The sequence below is a fragment of the Carcharhinus amblyrhynchos genome, chromosome 14, assembly GCF_965287045.1.
Source record: "Carcharhinus amblyrhynchos chromosome 14, sCarAmb.v2.hapA, whole genome shotgun sequence".
Classification (NCBI taxonomy): Eukaryota; Metazoa; Chordata; class Chondrichthyes; order Carcharhiniformes; family Carcharhinidae; genus Carcharhinus; species Carcharhinus amblyrhynchos.
Genome location: NC_137337.1, coordinates 36,147,108 through 36,167,252, shown reverse-complemented (window position 1 = coordinate 36,167,252; position 20,145 = coordinate 36,147,108). Strand labels below are relative to the sequence as shown.

Here is a 20,145-nt window from a genome sequence, read left to right as displayed (position 1 = left end):
GTCCACCTGTCCACTTTCAAGGAGTTATGAACCTGTACCCCGAGATTTCTTTGCTCTGTAACTCTCCGCAACACCCTACCATTAACTGAGTAAGTCCTGCCCTGGTTCAATCTATCAAAATGCATCATCTCGCATTTATCTAAATTAAACTCCATCTGCCATTCGTCAGCTCACTAGCCCAACTGATCAAGATCCCATTGCAATCCGAGATAACCTACTTCACTGTCCACTATGCCACTAATCTTGGTGTCATCTGCAAACTTACTAACCATGCCTCATTCAAATTATTAATACAAATGACAAATAATAGTGGACCCAACATTGACCCCTGAATCATATCGCTGGTCTCAGGCCTCCATGTTTGAAAAACAATCCTCTACAACCACCTTCTGTTATCAAGCCAATCCCTCTCCCCGAGAGGAAGAGGGTAGCAATAATGTGGAGCTTAATTTTTACATGACTGAATTAGTAATGGTCTCAAAATGGAGCTGGTTAGACTGCTTTTCTTGGCAGGGAAGTGTCTGCAATGTCATCAGCTCGAACTCTGTCCTGTGTTTCAATGGCGGTTGCTCTGCCAGGGATAGCAAAGCACACATGTGAGTAATCAGAGACAGTTCTTCAGCAAAAATTTGCACTTGTATATCACCTTGAATGCAGGAAAACAATGCAATGGACTTTAAAGAAAAGCACAATCAGACAATAAAACAATGCAGGGGCAGAGAGGAGATGGTAGGCTGGATGACTGGCCAAAATGATAAAGCTTCAAGGAGAGTCTTACAAGAAGGAGAAGTAGACAGTTTGGGGAGTGAAGTCCGGAGCTTGGAGCCTAGATGGCTAAAGGCACAGCCACCACTGATGGACTGAGTGGAATGGGAGATGAGTCAGAGCCTAAATGTACAGAATATTAGAGTCTGTTTTGCTGGAGGTAGGTATGGGTAAGACCATGAAGAGATTTAAACACTTGAGAATTTTAATTTGGAGGCACTGAGGAAACAGGAGCCTGCGTAAGTCTTCAAGCAGAGGAATGATGAATGGGCAGAATTCAGGGTACATTAGAATATAGACAGCAGCACTTTGGGTCAACTTAATTTCATGGAGGGTGAAGGATGCAAATCCAGCCAGTGAGGTGAAGCAAATCCTCCTTTCCGTTCCACACCCGGCGTCCATTCCCTCTGCAATTATTTGTGAATATTCTTCACACGTACAGCACTATATAAATGCAAGTCAGAGACAGCAACTCATTTCAAAACACAAAATGAAAATGCAGATCATGGTTTCTAGCCCAATTTTGTATCTTTTCATTTTCTCTTTTCTTGCTGATTCACAACTTTCTGAGAAATTTGTTTGGCAATTGCTCATTGCCCTTTGTCCCTGAAATCCCACAAGGAACTTGCATTTATATAGTTTCTCTAATGATTTCGGGGCATCCATAAAACCTCATAGCCAACCAAGTACATCGGAATTGCGATGACTGCTGTAATGTCTCGAAATTCAGCAATCAATTCACATACAGCAATGTTCCACAATGAGGTAAATGACCAGATTAACTATTTCATAATGGCTGATGGATAAATATAGAATATTCAGTGTTACCATCACTGAATCCCCCATTATCAACATCCTTATGGTTACCATTAACCAGAAACTGTACTGGGCTCACCACAACACAGTGGCTATAAGAGTAGGTCAGAGGCTAGGAATACTACGGCAAGTAACTCACCTCCTGATTCCCCTGAGCCTATCCACTATCTACAAGGCACAAGTCAGGAGTGTGATGGAATACTCCCCACTTGCCTGGATGGATGCAGCTCCAACAACACTCAAGAACCTTGACACTATCCAGGACAAAGCAGCCCGCTTGATTGGCACCATATCTACAAACATTCAATCCCTCCACCACCGATGCTCAGTAGCAGCAGTGTGTACTATCTACAGGATGCACTGCAGCAATTCATCAAAGATCCTTAGACAGCACTTTCTGAACCCACGACTACTTCCATCTAGAAGGACAAGGGCAGCAGATATATGGGAACACTATCACCTGCAAGTTTCCTGCCAAGCCACTCACTATCCTGACATGGAAATATAACATTGTTCCTTTGCAGTCGCTGGGTCAAAATCCTGGAATTCCTTCCCTAACGACATTGTGGGTCAACCCACAGCACATGGACTGCAGCGATTCAAGAAGGTAGTTCACCACCACCTTCTCAAGGGCAACTAGGGGTGGGCAATAAATGCTGGCCAGCCAGTGACACCCATGTCCCGCGAATGAATTTTAAAAAATGTTGGTCAGGACACCAGCACAACCCCTTTGATGCTAATCTCTTTTAGAGTCAATGTTCTAACTTAGAGATGAAAGTGTTATCACTGAACTAAGGCTGACACATCAGTGTCACAATGGGCTTCCTGAAGACAATCCTCTCTCATTGAGATTGTTTGGAAGGGAGAATACTTACAGATGATAGGGCTGGCTGTGGTCTGTGCCCAACTGTCACATCCACGTGTATACATAGGCCTCACTTCGGCAGAGGTTCCAATTCTCAGGGGAGGCTATGACAGTACACCCCAATAACACAAATGTGATGTATGAAGTCCTAGTTATAGACAGCACCAAACACGCAGTATTTCAGGTTTTAGATAACAATACATTTTAGGGTGATCAATAACCGACAAAAATCTAACTGGCCATGCCAAGGGTGCCAATCAAATCTACAGATGCCGGAATACTTACCTGGCAATGACAATGGGGAAGTGTCTCCATAATCACAAACGAAACAGTAAGCCAAATACGGAGCTGTGCCATTTGCTGCAATACCTCTAGCCAACATGGATGATCAAACAACACGATCGTAACAGCAACAGTCAGCTAATTAATTCCTCACTCCTGCCTTTCCACAGACGTGCTGAAGTGCTAATCTATGCGGATGGTGCTCTTTGGTTGAAAGTAGATCACGCACCTCAAGCAGCCCTGTATCATCAGCCTTCAAGCAGAGAGCTGGAAACTCTCCAATTGGCTTTCCTTTCATGTTACTTTGGTCAGTCACTTGCTGGCTCCAGTCTTGGCAAACATCAAAGCGCAATGCCATTTGAAGCCTTTCCAAAAAGCTTGAAAAATCTTTTGGTCCCTTATTCTGACACTTCCTTTAGGTGGCCACATTCTTTTCTGTTTCATTTCATGGCCCCACCATTAAGCTGTCTCCCTGCATATACCTGGTGCTTTGAAAATGGATAGTAATGAACTAAGCATTGAAAAACACATGTCATTAGCATCCTACACTGCTTCGAATGAGATTTGATCTGTTAGTAGGTACCAGTAGTGGGACACCTATCCAACTGTGTTTTGAGAACAATTGTTTATACCACACAGAAGAAAGTGAGAAAATCTTTACAAATTTATTCTTTTAAAAAAAATAATTTTTGCAAAAAAAAAGGTAAAAATCAGAAACTGTGTTTGATGGGAAGCAGTCCTCAAGATCCAATCTAATAATGTCCCTCAGACCCTCAACCACCCCATAATATCCAATGGGAGTAAATGCTTATGGCTGATTCCATCAATGGCCTTTCAGACCCTCCCCCTACTTCCTCCAGTCATAAAGACACTTCAGGGAAAATTTCTGCCGCACAGCCTCGATCAGTAAAGTCGCTAGTTCCATAGTTTGTTCAAAGGTTAATGAAGCAAAAGATGTTGTCCTTTTCTGGAAAACTCTCCCTTTGAGATGTGTTCTGTGTGCAGAACTGAGTACGCCACATTACTCTTGTCCTGTAAGGATCTTACAAAAGGCAAAATCTGTTTGAAATTCTTATCGCATCCGTTCTCGGGGCAACATGCTCGACATGCAAAAGGAGCCTTTATGTCTGTTGCTTTATTCTACTGGTTAATCAATTTTTTTTTTGGAGTGACTTTGTTAGGTTTTATGACAGTAATAACAATTAAATGAAGCAGATGCAATGGTAGCTTGCAGCACTATCCAGTTGGATTACCATCATCCTGTGAGTCATCCTCTATCCTGTCTTTCCCACCGCTCTCAACGCCCGAGGTGTGAGAGCTCCCATGGCTGGTCATCGAGTTGCAGGATTTCAGTTTCCGGTGAAGGATGTTGCCGGTGAAACTGTCCTCTGGTCCAAGGTCCCTTTGCTTGGTGTCTGCCTCGATGCCTGAAGTGTGGGAGCTGCTGTGACTGGCTGTGGAGTGCCTGGAGAGACGTTTATGCTTCATGCTGCCTGCGCTGCTACCACTGGCTCGTGATCGCTTGTCTAACTGCTCAATATCCAATTCCATGGTGTCACTGATATAAGATTCTCTGTACTGCTTTTTTTCTTTGGGGGAGAGAAAAAGATTAATTACTTAATATTGGAGTGTTCAATTAGAAAACATTTCATTAAATACAAGTACCAGCATATTTTCCTTATAAATGTCCAAGCACCGTTACTAAATACAACTTCAGTGTTAAACTTATTTAATTGCAAGATTATGGCCAGGGTTCTCTGACCATTCACGCCCTGCCGCTGCTGCCAGCGAGAACGGAGAATCTGACGCTCAGTCAGATCTCCATTCACCGCAGCGGGACTGGAGAATCCCAGCTACGGACGAGGTCAGGGAATCCATCTCCGTATAGTTAACAATAAACTTGTGGGTGTATACAGCTGCAATTCTATCGAGGTGCACAGATAGTTAGCAATCTAAAATGAACTTCTCTGAAAATCTCTTGGGAAATCTGCTAAAAGGAATTTAAAGATACTCTTTCTTTAGCTGATGATGATGGGGCCTGCAAAATTTAATAAGTGCATGTATTTACGTTGCACAAAATTTTAGCTCATTATCATTTAGCTTTGAGAAAAAATATCAGGGGAGTGTTGCAGGGGTCTTTAACCACAACACAGGGTGGGATTGGGTCAGGTCAGTGGGGGTTTAAAGTATAAAAAAGCTGAATTTCAACTCCAATCCATTTACAATCAGCCACTTTTGCTTTTAAAGGAACCCAGGACAGATGGACAGAAGACCATGCCACTCTGAGGAAGTGGGTTGGCATTTGAGTTGTTATAATGGGGCAGTCACTCATGTATATCCACCATTTGAGATTTAATGCTGGAAATCCAGGTTTCCTGGGCCATAGGATATCTGCCAGCCAAATCTAGGCAAGGGACTGCAGGATGGGAATGTAAAGACTGTTACATCTGTTGGATACAGGGTACTTGCCTGATCAACCCCCACCATATCCTCCCCCCCACCCTCTGATCTCCTCATCACTGAAGCTTTCAATCACCGTTATGGTCTCCCCCCACCCTGCCCCATCAAGGCCTCCAATATTCTGCTCCACTAAGGCCTCTAACCTCCATCACCCTCCAAGACCTCCCATCTCAGGTCTGGGAGGGGCCTCTGATCCACCCCTGAGCCCCCCGCCATGTTGAGGCCTTCAACCTCATCTCTCAAGACCTCCAAAACTCTGTCTCATTGGACTCCAGGAACAGATTCCTTCCTGGATCACAATCCCCTGGATCGCCCCCTCCGAATTCCAAAATCTAAATTTAAATTTTGGAAATTTAAATTTCCATCTAAATATGCAAAAGGTGCTTCAATGGACAAATGTAATCTTGGTCCTCGCAAATTACAAATTTATTTACATTTTAGATTTTGGACATCAGCAATGTTAATTATGGAGAGACAAAACTGGATAAAAACCATCTCTGGAAGGCATTTTGGAAGAACAGTGGGAACCCAGTGGACAGATATTGCAGTCAGAATGATAACTTTACCTAAACTATTTCCATTATAAACAAGGAAATAAGAAAACAACAGAAAAACATAGTGATAGGAAACCAATGTGAACCACTGCAGATGCAGTATTAAAATCCATTATATATGCACAGACATCCTAGAATTTTTCGCAAAGCATCTTGATTGCTTCATACACCTAATACTTAAACAAATTTTCAACCCATAATATTGAGTTTTACTGTGCTCTTTGAAATAAGTTAGCATGGAGATATTTCTGATTAAGTGGCCCAAATCGGCCTGGCTGTTATTTGGCCAAGGTGGCACAGTGGTTAGCATAGCTGCCTCACAGTGCCAGGGACGTGGGCTCCATTCTGGCCTTGGGTGACTGTCTGTGTGGAATTTGCACGTTCACCCTGTATCTGCATGGGTTTCCTCCAAGTGCTCTGGTTTCCTCCCACTGTCCAAAGATGTATGGGTTAGCTTGATTGGACATGCTCAATTGCCCCTTAGTATCAGGGTAAATACGTGGGGTTAAGGAGATAGGGTCTGAGTGGGATGCTGTCGGCGCAGGTTTGATGGGCCAAATGGCCTCTTTCTGCATTGTAGGGATTCAATGATTCTGAGATGGCACCATGGCTTGGAGATGCCATCCAACACTTTCCCTGTGTCCACCAACTATAGTGCAAATCTAACACTTCAATTTCAAAGGAAGCTCTGGCTGGGATTTTCCAGCCCCTCCATGGTGGGTTTTCCAGTGGCAGAGGCAGCTCACCCTTGGCCAACAGCGGGATATTCCAGTCCAGCTGTTGGAGGGTGCGTTCACCTTCAGTGGGACCAGAAGATCTCACTTCTGATGGGATGGGCCAGAAAATCCCAGCCTCAGAATCCAAAAGGTTGCACGTCTGACCATGATACCAGATTTTTAAAAAAATACCTTCATTCTCCTCCAGTTTCCTGACCTGTCGCAGGACTGGCTGAAGGTTCATGTAGAGACGGTGGCTGTTACTGAGGAGCTGCAGCAGGTGCCGGGAACGCGTGGGACAGCCTGTGTAGTAAATGAGCTTTCTCGCTGAAGGCAGGCCATCCGGCAGAATTTCAAACTTCTTCCCCTGTGGACAAAGGGCAGAATTTGTACTGGCAGCATGAAAAAAATCCTGCAATCTGATTCCAAACCTGGACCCGCAGGAATTGTGAAGAATTAGATGGCAATTTAATACTTGAAGTGTGTGGTGACCAAGAAAAGTTTCCCAAGAGAATCCTTCTAATTCAGTTAATCTTACGGGGCCAAACATGTCGGGTTTTTCCACAGTATTCCAATTCTACCTTAGCGATGTAGCAAAGCAGACTTTCATCCACTCCCAGAGTTAGTAATTCCTGGAACTGGTCACTAGACTGTTGCAGGGGCTTATAGTTTGAGGGGTGCCATTCCATATCAAGTGTTGCTAATCAAAGGTCTCTCGCTCTCTTACAGCCAGCCATTGACATGTTTGGAAGGATTTGCAAGTTGACACTCAACCTGTTTGGCCATGTTATGAATGCACTTTCTTTGGCTACTAACACCTGGGATTTGAAGCCAAAGCTTCTGGCTCAGAGGGAGGGATATTACCCACTGTGCCGCAAAACGTACTGAGATGTGCTCCTACAAAAAATAAAAAACTGTGTAAGGAAGTGATTATGTGGGATTACTTTATTTATCACAGTCCTCCATTCAGAAATATATTCAATTGCAGCAAGAAAGCCTTTCTTGGAAAGAAGTTGGGGGGGCGATATAACACTCCACTAAAGCAGGGCGGGAATCTCCGGTTTTCAGGCATGCGTGGCCAGAGAATTGCGTCCACTACCATTATACTCTCAGAATATTTGCACGATATACTTGGGTGTCCACAATCAAACAAATCCACAGCACTTATTCCTCATTTATAGAATTCCTGATCTGAGCTCAATCACTCTTTCAAGTGTGGTTCAGGGAAGAGGCCATGTGCTTCCCCAGAGAGAGAGCGCCAAAAGCTGAGAGGAAATGATCCAAGGCCCTTTACTGACCTCGAAGATAGCTTGAAAAGGAAAGGAACGTGGGAGCAGGTTGACTGGATAACTTACTGAGTTAAAATCTATAGTACATCGGGAAGGAAGCAAAGGGAGGAAGGGAAAGCAAACTCAAATGGATCAACAGTCATACTGCAACACTAAATAGTGAAGAGAATCACACACTAATTGTTAAATATCAGGCAGGATTTTCCAGTCCTACCCACTGCAGGAATTGCTGCAGGCAGGACTGAAACATAGACAGACCAGCAAAAGGATTGGGATCAGAAAATCTCACCTGTTATATAGGTCACTTTAATGATTCCCCCCTAAAAGAATCATAATTAAACAATCACTGTCCTTTCACAAAGTCATGATGTGGGTATGCCGGCGTTGGACTGGCGTAAACACAGTGAAAAGTCTGACAACACCAGGTTTTAGTCCAACCTATTTATTTGATAATAGACTCACAAGCTTTCGGGGTTAGCCCCTTCGTCAGGTGAATGGAGAGTTCTGGCCTCAGACAGAGCATATAAAGCACAGACAGTTTACAGATTACTGATTAGAATGCGAATCCTTACACCTAACCTGCTGTTCAAGACCTGAAGTGGCTGACAATGTGAGTGGAAGGAGCACTGATCACAGTTTAAAGAGATGTGTATTGTCTCCAGACAGTACAGTAAGTGAGGTTTTGCAAACCCAGGCAAGTCACAGGGGTTACAGATAGTGCGACATGAACCCAAGATCCCTGTTGAGACCGTCCTCATGTGTGCGGAACTTGGCTATCAGTCTCTGTTCAGCGACTCTGCACTGTCGTGTGTCGTGAAGGCCGCCTTGGAGAATGCTTACCCGAAGGTCAGAGGCGGAATGCCCGTGACCACTGAAGTGTTCGCCAACAGGAAGGGAACAGTCTTGCCTGGTGACTGTCGAGCGATGTTCATTCATCCGTTGTCGTAGCGTCTGCATGGTCTCCCCAATGTACCATGCTTCGGGACATCCTTTCTTGCAACGTATCAGGTAGACAATGTTGGCCGAGTTGCAAGAGTATTTACCACGTACCTGGTGGATGGTATTCTCACGTGTGATGATGGTATCCATGTCGATGATCCGGCATGTCTTGCAGAGGTTGCTGTGGCAGGGTTGTGTGGTATTGTGGTCACTGTTCTCCTGAAGGCTGGGTAGTTTGCTGCGAACAATGGTCTGTTTAAGGTTGTGTGGTTGTCTGAAAGCAAGAAGTGGGGGTGTGGGGATAGCCCTGGCGAGATGTTCGTCTTCATCAATGATATGTTGAAGACTCCGGAGAAGATGTCGTAGCTTCTCCGCTCCGGGGAAGTACTGGACGACGAAGGGTACTCTGTCCACTGTGTCCCGTGTTTGCCTTCTGAGGAGATGGGTGCGGTTTCCAGTTTCCAGATGCAATTTTACAACTCATCCGCTTTATCCTGGGCCACAATGTCTTCACGTTCAACAACCAGTTTTTCCATTTCCCCAGGGCAATGGAGAATTCCATTCTGTGAGCTGTGCCCGCCCCAATTCCGAGATGGCCATGCTGGTAAAATTCCAGCCAATAAGTCCAAGTGACTTGGACTCAGAACAAAGGGCACATTGAGCACACCAGCTGCTTTTTCAATGTATGGCCTCCAAGTTACCCGGGCTAACAAAACTTCTGACTTAGGGGTTCCCTGTTTTCAGCCAGCTGACATGAATGATCTTGTTCTATGACAGGTCATCAACTTGAAGCATTAATTGTATTTCCCACTCCAAAGACGCTGCTTGACCAGCTGAGTTTTCAGTTCCAGTTTTCATTTCAGATTTACAGCATCTGCAGTATTTTGCACTTGGGTTATCTTTTAACGTGGGGATTTCTCAAAGCCCAGTGGATACCAGCAGTAACAGCAGGCAGGGACCTGGTATAATGGGCCTTAACCTGTTTTCTCCTGTTGGAATTGCAGCAGCCTTTGCTGACAGGAGGTGGAGATTTGGCTCCAGTGTGTGTTTGTGAATAGAATGGAAATGAGATTTGTTGATATCAGATGGCCAACCTTGCAAATTCAGAACAAAATAACCAACAGAAAATGCATAATTACTGGTGTGTCCGAACGTGTAAAAAGTATAGCAAAATGAAAGGCTGTCCATGCAAAGATTATTGGGATGGTTAGGAAGACTTTTGCACACAACCTGATGTGGAAGTTTCTTCCCTGCACACAGGAGAAATGGAGAGATGCAGTGTATGGATTAAAAGGTGCTACTGTCAGAATTTTTCATAGAGTCCCTACAGTACAGAAGGAGGTCATTCGACCCATCGAGCCTGGATGAACAACAATCCCACCCAGGCCCTAGCCCCATGATCCCACATATTTACCCTACTAATCCCCCGGACACCAAGGGAATTTAATATGGCTAATCAACCTATCCTGCACACCTTTGGAGTGTGGGAGGAAACCGGAGCGTCCGGAGGAAACCCACGCAGACATGGGGAGAATGTGCAAACTCCGTACAGTTACTCTGGGGGTTTTCATAGTAACATCACTGCATTGTTAATGTAAGCTGACTTGTGACATTAATAAATAAACTTTACTCGAAGCTGGAATTGAACCCAGGTCCCTGGTGCTATGAGGCAGCAGTGCTAAGCACTGTGCCACCGTGCCATGCATTAGATTTGACAAATCTAATCTGAGTCTCCCTATGGCCTGAGGTCAACATCCTCCATGACCCTCCCCCACGCCTCCCCCCTCCCCCCAAAATCCCACCATCAATGATTGGAGTTGCTTTTCTCTTAATCTCCTTTCCAAAATAAAATCGGTCGAGGGCATTCCAAGTAAGAGTGGTAGCATAGCCCGACTCCAGGCAGGTCTGATTTTAACCCATTCAAAACCCGCTCACTTGCAGAGTTAAAACTGGGCCCCCATGCTTGCGCAGATCAGAAAAGTTTCCTCCATCTCTATTAACTTGTTTATTCTTCGATGGCAGCTTAAGCTATTCCTTAGAGTGGGATGTGTTGTTCTTCGCTGGTGAACATGCATGCTTCACATCTTGCATGGAAGGCTGGATTATCTCACAGACTGTGGGAATCAAAATTTGGCAGCGCTGTAAGCAGATGTGTGGAGATGAACAACGCTTTTCTCAAATCACACTGTCACGCAGGTATTTAAATCTTCACAGTTGTGCTTTTACAGGCAGCTTTGTGAAGGATGATTTTCTGCACCAGAAACTGCCAGCTGGTCAAATTAGCTAAACAGTTTTCAGTTTGGTATTTGACTCTGCGGAATGCCGCCACTAATGTTAAGCTACAAGATATGAATTCTGCATTCCTTTGTGTGTGCGGCAATCACTTCCCTCGTAAGAGCAAGATACAGGTTATAATTACTATTATTTCTAAACGCAGGCTCATTTGAGCAAATATTTTTAGCCTAAACGTTGAAATCATGAAATAATGCATCATTTTAAAAAATATTCATTCATGAGACGTGGGCATCGCTGGCTGGGCCAGTATTTATTGTCCTTCCCCCAGGATAATTTAGATTCAACCACATTACTGTGGATCTGGGATCGCATGTAGGGCAGATCTGGTAAAAATGGCAGATTTCCTTCCCTAAAGGACCAGGTGGGTATTTATGATAATCGACAATGGTCATCATTAGACTTTTAATTGCAGATTTTGTTATTGAATTCAAATTTCATCGTCTGCTGTGGTGGGATTCGAATGCGGGCCGCAGAGCAATACTCTAGAGTACTAGACAATACCACTACATCACTGACTCCCCTAATAAATGTTATAATATTCACGTTTTAAGTTTGTTCTTGAATTGAACTTAATGAGCTAACATTTAGAAATACTTCAAATGTAGTATTTCATGTAATTTTTGTGAATTGAACCACATGCCAAACTTGGTTGAGTAAATCAAAAATATTGGCACATTTCAGCTGTATGTGTGTACAGCAAAAGGATTAAAGCTGCAGGGTAAGGGGGCATAGGCACAGCCTGGTAAAAGGTAACACCATGAAATGTATCTGAAAGCTTGAAGTGTGACTATGAATACAATGGTCTTGCAGAATCATAGAATCCTACAGTGCAGAAGGAGGCCATCCAGCCCATCGAGTCTGCACTGACCACAACCCCACCCAGGCCCCATCCCCATAATCCCATGCACTTACCCTAGCAAGTCCCCCTGACACTCAGGGGCAATTTACCGTGGCCAATCCACCTAACCCGCACATCTTTAGACCGTGGGAGGAAACCGGAGTACCAGGAGAAAACCCATGCAGACACGGGTAGAACATGCAAACTCCACATGGACAGTGACCCAAGCCGGGAACTGAACCCGGTTCCCTGGCGCTGTGAGGCAGCAGTGCTAAAAACTCCCCAGGCCTTTCACAAGTCAGTTAAGTGGTTTGATGATAGAGCAATAACAATTTTATATGCAATAATAATTAGCCAGACTAGCTAAACAGCCCACCTTATCAGTTGAGATAATATATGCATCCTAATGAAGGAAAATGGCCAATAGAATGCACTGAACACTGTTGCAATTAGCAAATTAATGATCAGTTTATCATCAAATTACTGTTAGAATCGTCGAATCCCTATAGTGCAGGAGCAGCTCATAACCCCATCGAGTCTGCACTGACTCTCTCGGACAGAGTACCCCACCCGGTTCTCTCCCCCACCCCATCCCATCCCCAGAACCCCATACATCCGTCATGGACAATCCATCCACACATCCCCAGACACTAAGGGGCAACCCACCATTGCCACACCACCTAATCCGCACATCTTTGGACTGTGTTTTCCTTTCTGGGTGGGAGGAAACCAGAGAACCTGGAGGAAACCTGCAGAGACACAGGGAAAACATGCAAACTCCACACAGACAGTGACCCAAGGCTGGAGGTTTGTTAAAGGCAAGGAGGGCAATTCTCCCAGCCGGCTGTGCTGCTAAAGCTGTGTAGCTGCTAGGAGACTCGAGCAGAGGCTTAGCCAGCTGCTCATTGAGTACCACAGCCTTCGCCAGTCCCCAGCAGCTGGACTTCCTGCGCCATCAGCTGTATAAATTATGCAAAGCAGCAATTTCATATACTTACCAAGTGCCAGGACTGTTTCACTCCAGCGGGTTTACAATAGCTCCCCACTTAACGGGAGCTGGTGGCCCGACCCTGCTGGAGTGAAAGGGGGGGCCATCGAGGATTCCAGGAGGTTGGGGGTGAGGGGTATGCCCCCTGGGCATTTCCAGATTGGCAGTGCCAGCCTGGCCCCCAGCACTGCCCAAGGGACAATGTGCCAATGCCCAGGGGACACCTTGGCACTGCCCACCAGGCATCAAGCAATGCCAAGGGAGCAGTGCCTAATAGTGAGCGGTGCCAAACGGGGCAGGACCTCAGGTGTTGTCTAGAACAAGGGAGTCACAGTCTCAGGGTATAGTAGACCATTTAGGACTGAGATGAGGAGAAACTTCTTCTTTCAAAGAGTGGCAAACCTGTGGAAATCTCTACCAGAGAAAGCTGTGCAGGCCAAATCACTGAATATACTCAAGAAGAAAACTGAAAGATTTCTAGACTCCAAAGGCATCAAGAGATATGGGGAGAGCGCAGGTGAATGGTGCTGAGATAGAGGGTCAGCCATGATCATGTTGAATGGTGGACCAGGCTTGATGACTTAGTCCTGCTCCTGTATTTTCTGTATCCTATGATAATTCTGAGTGCATGTGGTATTTTCTTTTGAAAGAAAGCTACCGTTCATGTAAACTGTTTTTGATCAGATTGAAATAAATGTTCTTGTTTGTAACTCAGATTTCAGGTCAGAAACATGGAAGTGTGAATGATGTTGAAGCAAGGTGAACAGACAACCATCTTCCTTTGTTATAGACATAGCCTCAGGCTCCTCTTTGACTCTGCATTTCAACTACAGCAATAGCTGAGGCAAAACAGATTCTATCTTTCACAGTTCAGGGGAAGAAAAAGTTCTGTTACGAATTTTGTGACTTACCACAAACACGAGCTTGCCAACATTGGTCCACGGAAAATCATACAACAATTGTTTAGATTCTCCCACAACCTGGAAAACATTAAACCATGAGGGAAATATATTCAGTTACCCATGTCCTGAATTCATTATCTTTTGTACTGGGCCAAAAGGGATGCATTTAAGTTCAGTTACTGCAAATTTTCTTAACCCATATTTTACTAAATCACACCCAAAAGCTGTAGGGCTGGGATTCTCTGACCTCACCCACAGCTGGGATTCTCCAGTCCCGCTGCAATGAATGGAGAAATTTGGCAGAGCACCAAACTCTCCATTGTGGTTGGCAGCGGGGTGTTAATGGTCTGAGAATTCCAGCCGCAGATCAGTACAAAACTGTGAGAATAAAACACAGACACCTGGAAAATGTTTTGAATTCCACAGAATGGTCAGGAAGATGATGCATTTGAATCAGATTCTATTTTTGGATATGGTTCAGAAAGGCTGTGAAGTGAAAATGACAATGATTAGTGTAATTGGAGCTCCACGTCATGGAGAGCTGGATTTGACATTTCTGTGTAACCACCAAAGCTATTTTGGTGCCTCTTTCACCAGCCAAACTGTAAATTCTGCAGGCAAAGTAAGTAAATCGCTAAATTCATAAATGAAAAAGTTTTCAATACAGCAAGCTAAATTTCCACCACGGTAAACTTTCACCCACAGTATCCTAGACAAATAATGCCAGTAACATTGGGGTACCTCAATGGTTGGGTCAGCTCACAAACTGAAGTCCTCTACACAGCAAGAGGCCATATGGCCTGTCATATCTGCGTCAGCTCTCCAACAGAGCATTTTACCTAGTGTCACTTCCCCAACTTCTCCCCATGGCCCTGCACATTCTTCCTTTTCAGGTAACAATCCAGGTCCCTCTTAAAGGCCTTGATTGAACCTGCCTCAATCGGTGTATCCCAGGCCCGAACCCCAGCTGCTGTGTGAAAAAGAAATTCCTCATGTCACAATTGTTTCTTTTTCCAAACCACCATAAAAGTGTGCCTTTTTGTTCTTGCTCCTTCCACCAACAGGGCGTATTTTTTCCCCTCACGACTCAAAAGAAACCACCTCATGATTTAGAATACCTCTATCAAATCTCTGTCTAATCACTTGGTTACATCACACACAAAGCAGAACCTGACTGAAATAAAACATGCAGTTTCAGGAAACCGTTCTTGTTCCTGCTCGCAAAACCATCCTCCACTTTTGAACCAAATTTCTAACCTTCCTTGAGATCAAATGGCGTTTTTGGCCTTCGAGGAACAGACTAAGACTTCTCACACTGACACTGTGATAGTGTCATTCTGACTGGACATTGATATAACTTATGCGGGTTTTTTAAAAATAATAATTCAGTTGTCTGTTTAAGTCATTGGCCATCGTACATCTGAAATTTAGCACTGTGCATAATACGAACTAATAAACAACATTAGCACGCAACTATGATCCTTATCCCGCAGCCATTTAGGTAGAGGGAAGAGTCTTAATGTGGTAAAATAGAATAGTGAAGCAGCTAATACTCAATAATGCTGCTAAATTAATTGGTTTAAATAAAATTTAACATGTTTGAAGTTTCTTCTACTACTTATGAATATACTTTGTGATTTAACTTGAAAGTTGTCAAATTAAGCTAAATACTAAAATCCCATTTTGCAAATGAAAGCGTCTTCAGATTACAATGGCTTTTGAAGTTTGAATAGCTTAGCAGGAGGAAGAAATCGCGTGAATGCGGACTTGGAAAGCCATGACCTGTTGCCACTCAAGGGAGGTGCTCAGGACTGTTTTATGACTGGAGGCCGAGGTCCGAACCTGTGGACAGTTCAAGGAAGTAATGACCAATGGGAAGCAAAGGTTTGGGGCCTGGATCAGCAGAGTGCAAGGGTCAGGGACCAGCTGGGTGCAAGGGGGCCAGATCCAGGAAATCATGGTGATGGAGAGAAGGACTATGACCATTTTCCCATCCAATCCCTTTTAGAAATGGGAATCCAACTTATAAAATTCAAAACCAATTATGCAGGTTAGATATTTATATTTTACCATTATCCAATTATGCAGGTTAGATATTTATATTTTACCATTATTTTCTAGGTCGTTCGCAGTATACAAATTAGAGACTTATCTGTATATCCTGCAACGGTTTTTAAAGTATTTGTAGGAAAGGTTGATGAGTTGAGAGTTGCAAGTGAAGAGGGTTTATACACTACTGAAGCAGTGAAGGCGATCTGTTACGATATCTGTGACAAAGGAGGAAAGTAGGGGGGGGTGAGGGGGCAGGGGGTTGAGGAGGCAAGGGAGAAAGAGGGGATTAAGGAGGCAGGGGGGTGAGGGGACAGGGGGGTGAGGGAACAGGGATGATGAGGGACCGGGGGGGGGAGGTGAGGGAGCAGGGGGTGTGAGGGGGCAGAGGGGGTGAGGGGACGGTGGGTGAGGGGACGGGGGAGGGGGTTTGAGGGGGAGGGGGTTTGAGGGGGAGGGGGTTTGAGGGGGAAGGGGGGATGAGGGGACAGGGGGATGAGGGGGCAGGGGGGGCAAGGGAGTGAATGGGCAAGGGAGTGAATGGGCAAGGGGGGTGAAAGGGCAAGGGGGGTGAAAGGGCAAGGGGGTGAGGGGGCAAGGGGAGTGAGGGGGCAGGGGAGTGAGGGCATGGGGGGGTGAGGGAGCAGGGGGGTGAGGGGGCAGGGGAATGAGGGGGCAGGTGAGTGAGGTTGGCAGTTATTAGCTGGAAAGGTGAGACGAGGGACATGAACAAAACAATTTCAAATCTTACCTGAAATATCTGGAGCCCTTGAAGAGTCAAGCCCAGCATCAGTGAAGCATCAATTTCCCTCTTATCCTAAATGCAAGAAAATGTATCATAAAATACAAGCAGCGAGTAATCATATTCATCAAATGCGGAGGTTTTCTAATCGGTGAACAGTGCATGCTGTTTTCATTAGCTTTAAGCTGTGCTAGCAATGAAGCATCCTCAACAGTAACAGCTTTGCTATAATTGACAGTGTTAAACAATTACAACCAACTTATGTGCTTCCACCGACAATTTCCAGATAAGAGGTCTGTGATTCCTTCATTACTGGTGCATGTTGTCCATGAGATGCGGCATGTGGGACAAAAGGTCAGTGGAGGTAACCTGGATCTAGGCCATCAGCTGGAGACCCTCTTTACAGGAAGGCCTCCTGTGCCACTCAGGCACTTGAAAGGCCAGCAGTAAGGTTACCTCAGGACCCCGGAGGAGGCGGGGGAGGGGGCAAAAATCCCACCCACCAAAGAGCTGTTGACCATTCAGAGCCAGCAGCTTCACTGAACAGCAGAACTGCACCCACCATGGCCTTGGATCATCACTGGGTCACTAGTGTGGGAGGGAGTTCGCAGGGTGGGGGTCAAGGGGACAATGGTTGGTAGCAAGGATAGAGAGGTGGCTCTCAGTGGACCCATCCCTTCCTGACCTCAGATCCTTCAATTAGGCGCAGTCTGCCTGTAAACAAGGGGACCATAACAATGACATGAGAAAGTGTGAAGATTAGATCACGCTTTACATTTACCTTTCAGAATGGCCCACATCCCTCAGGAGGCTTTCCATTTTCTTTGCAAGCTCTCAGAGCTGATGTGTTTTGAATGGGCTTTCACACCCCCACATCACCAGGTAAAAATGGTGTGCTAGAGGAAATTAAATTTCACCCACCCCACCACCCCACTTAAAATGGGGAATCGAACCTCAGCGGGGGCGGGTGTGCATTTAGCACACAAGCAAGCCCATGATGTCAAGGAACATAGAAAATATACATAGCACAATCCCAGAATCTATACAGTGCAGAAGGAGGCCATTCAGCCCATTGAGTTCTCTGAAACAGCATTCTACCTACTCCCACTCCCCTATCTGATCCCCATAACCCTGCACATTCTTTCTTTTCAGGTAGCAATCCAATTGCCTTTTGAATACCCCGATCAAACATGCCTCCATCACCTGTGGTCCCTCAATCTTCTAATCTTCACATAAACCTGAGGGTGGCTGCTGGGTGACCAGGGCGATCCACTCTATACCTGACTCATGACTCCCCCTTCACAACCCAACCGCACAGGCCAACTGGCATACAGTGAGAACCTCGCTGCTGCAGTACAGGAAAGATCATAGATCATCAGGATGCTGAGGCAACAGTCCCCATTACCTTGACAACTCTGGAGTAGCCCTTCAGTAGCAGGGCATGGGTTCATGTAGCAGTCTGCAATATTCTCCCTAAGGAGGACACAGCATTTGCCACAAGGGAGGGAAGAAGGGAGCAAGGGAGAGGGCAAATCCCAGTTCCTGCTGTGCTATCTGTGATTGCCACATCCGAGTTCATTTCATATGAACAAACACCAATTCTCCATCATAAAACAGTGTCATCCCTGTTCTGGGTCACTACAAGCTCTTCTTGTCCACAATGTCAAAATAGGAGTCACAGCAAAGCAACCATTTCATTCCACATTTACCCAACAAGCTATCAAATGTTCCATGCAAAAAGTTAACCATTCATCCTTGAGTATTCTCTTCCTGCCTGTATTGAGAGTGCCTTTGCCTGTCCTTGCCTTCCTGTGCAGTGCTACACCAGTGGCTGCAATATGTTTGGTCGAAGGCTTTCATTGAGGGAGACTGCAGTTGGCTTAAGGATGTCCTCTAGTAGCTCTGGATCTCGAAGGTGAGGCTTCAGAAGGCACTGTGCTGGAATGCAGGGTGCCATTCTGGGCTGGATGGCTGATGGGCAGCAGCAGGGGCACTGGTGGAGTGACGGTGGTCAGAGCACAAATCTGCTATCATCCTGAGAGTGGGCACAAGGCTCATGCTCCACAAAGCCACCTCCAGTGCTCCAGCAATGCCAGTATTCTGCTGCAGTACAGAATGCTGGATGCTGAGAGAACCTTCAAACATTGGACCTCAGAGGGATGATGGCAGCAGCCTGAGCCTTCATGGCAACAAGCAGAGATCTCATCACCTCAGTCTGAGCTTCCACTGCAGCATTGAACTATTGGCTGGGTTCTTGTTTTTTTTAATTCATTTATGGGATGTGGGCGTCACTGGTTCAGCCAACATTTCTCATCCATCCCTAATTGCTATTCAGTAGGTGGCGGTGAGCTGCTTTCTTGAAACGCTGCAGTCCGCGTGCCGTGGGTTGACCCACAGTGCTGTTAGGGTGGGACTTCCAGGATATTGACCCAGCGACAGTGAAGGAATGGTGATTTATTTCCAAGTCAGGATGGTGGGTTACTTGGAGGGGAACTTCCAGGTGGTGGGATTCCAGGGTACCTGCTGCTCTGATTGTTTTAGATGGTACTGGTCATGGGTTTGGAAGGAGCCTGGCACAAATCACGGCACCATGCTGAGGTATATAGCCATTCAGCAGCACACTTAGCAATGGGCTGCCTGCCACTTCCAAATGATCAAGCAGCATCATGTTTATCTGCTGCCCACAGTGCTGCAGACATGTGTGGGTTTATCACAGATTTCAATCCCCTCAATCAATTAACTGTGTACACCAACATCCACCCCTTCCAGCCCTACCAACTACCCTAGCAGAGGTTCTAAACATTCATTTCTTGGACAACTAATATTTACAGAGGAATAACAAAGTCCTTGATGATGGTGAAATACTGGGATTCCTGTACTATATTGTTTGTGAACATGCAGAAATATTAAGCAATATAAAAACTGTTGCAGATGGCCCAATGCACATGGAGTGTGGAGAAGATAAACATTAATGCAGAAACCTATTCACCCCAATCTCAGAGCTAAAGTATAACACTGCACAATAGATAAAGTGGAGATTGACATTTGTTAACATTTCAATTTCTCAATTAGATGAGACATTACCCAGAAAACCCCCCACGGTGGGTTTTCTCGCAACTGAGGTGGCTCGCCCATGGTGGGATCTTCCAGTCCCGCCAGGGTCAATGGCAATCTGCATGTCTCACCTGCTCTCTCATGGCAAGGGTTTTCAGCAGAATCTTCCAGTCCCACCAGTGGGAAGAGCTGGAAAATCCTCCTCCCCATAATTTGACTCTGGGTGTAAGGGATAAACTCAATGCTGTTTTTTGTCATTTGTAATAGAATTTTTATTCGGTGTGAGTACTGTAACAATCATATCTGTGTGATACGATTTTATCTAATGCAATGAGTGCCATATTGCAACCTATGAATAAAAACATACATCAACATGGTGGGTGTTAATCAAAATTGGGCAGCAATGAAAATGAGCACTAGCCATCGAACAAACATCCAAATTCCATTGCTTTTGTAGAATGATAAATGTAGTCACCTTTTGCTCACATACTTCTTTCTGTGTTAATAGAATAAGAAACAAAAGCAAAGGTTCACAGCAGATGGCAGGCAAATGAAGGATGTGGCAGTTCATTTTGATAGCAAACAACATCT

The 20,145-nt window shown here is 45.2% G+C and overlaps 1 protein-coding gene across 1 annotated transcript in view; it reads right to left on the bottom strand.

The window, feature by feature from the left end:
- Window positions 1–20,145, bottom strand: part of frmd6 (FERM domain containing 6) — a 128,776-nt gene that overhangs the window by 17,948 nt on the left and 90,683 nt on the right. Inside the window, exons 8-11 of the mRNA XM_080202682.1 lie at window positions 16,510–16,575; window positions 13,719–13,787; window positions 6,651–6,825; window positions 3,982–4,317 (exon numbers count right to left, since the gene is read on the bottom strand). Coding sequence (XP_080058808.1) covers window positions 3,982–4,317; window positions 6,651–6,825; window positions 13,719–13,787; window positions 16,510–16,575 — 646 coding nt within the window. The remainder of the gene's footprint in view (window positions 1–3,981; window positions 4,318–6,650; window positions 6,826–13,718; window positions 13,788–16,509; window positions 16,576–20,145) is intronic.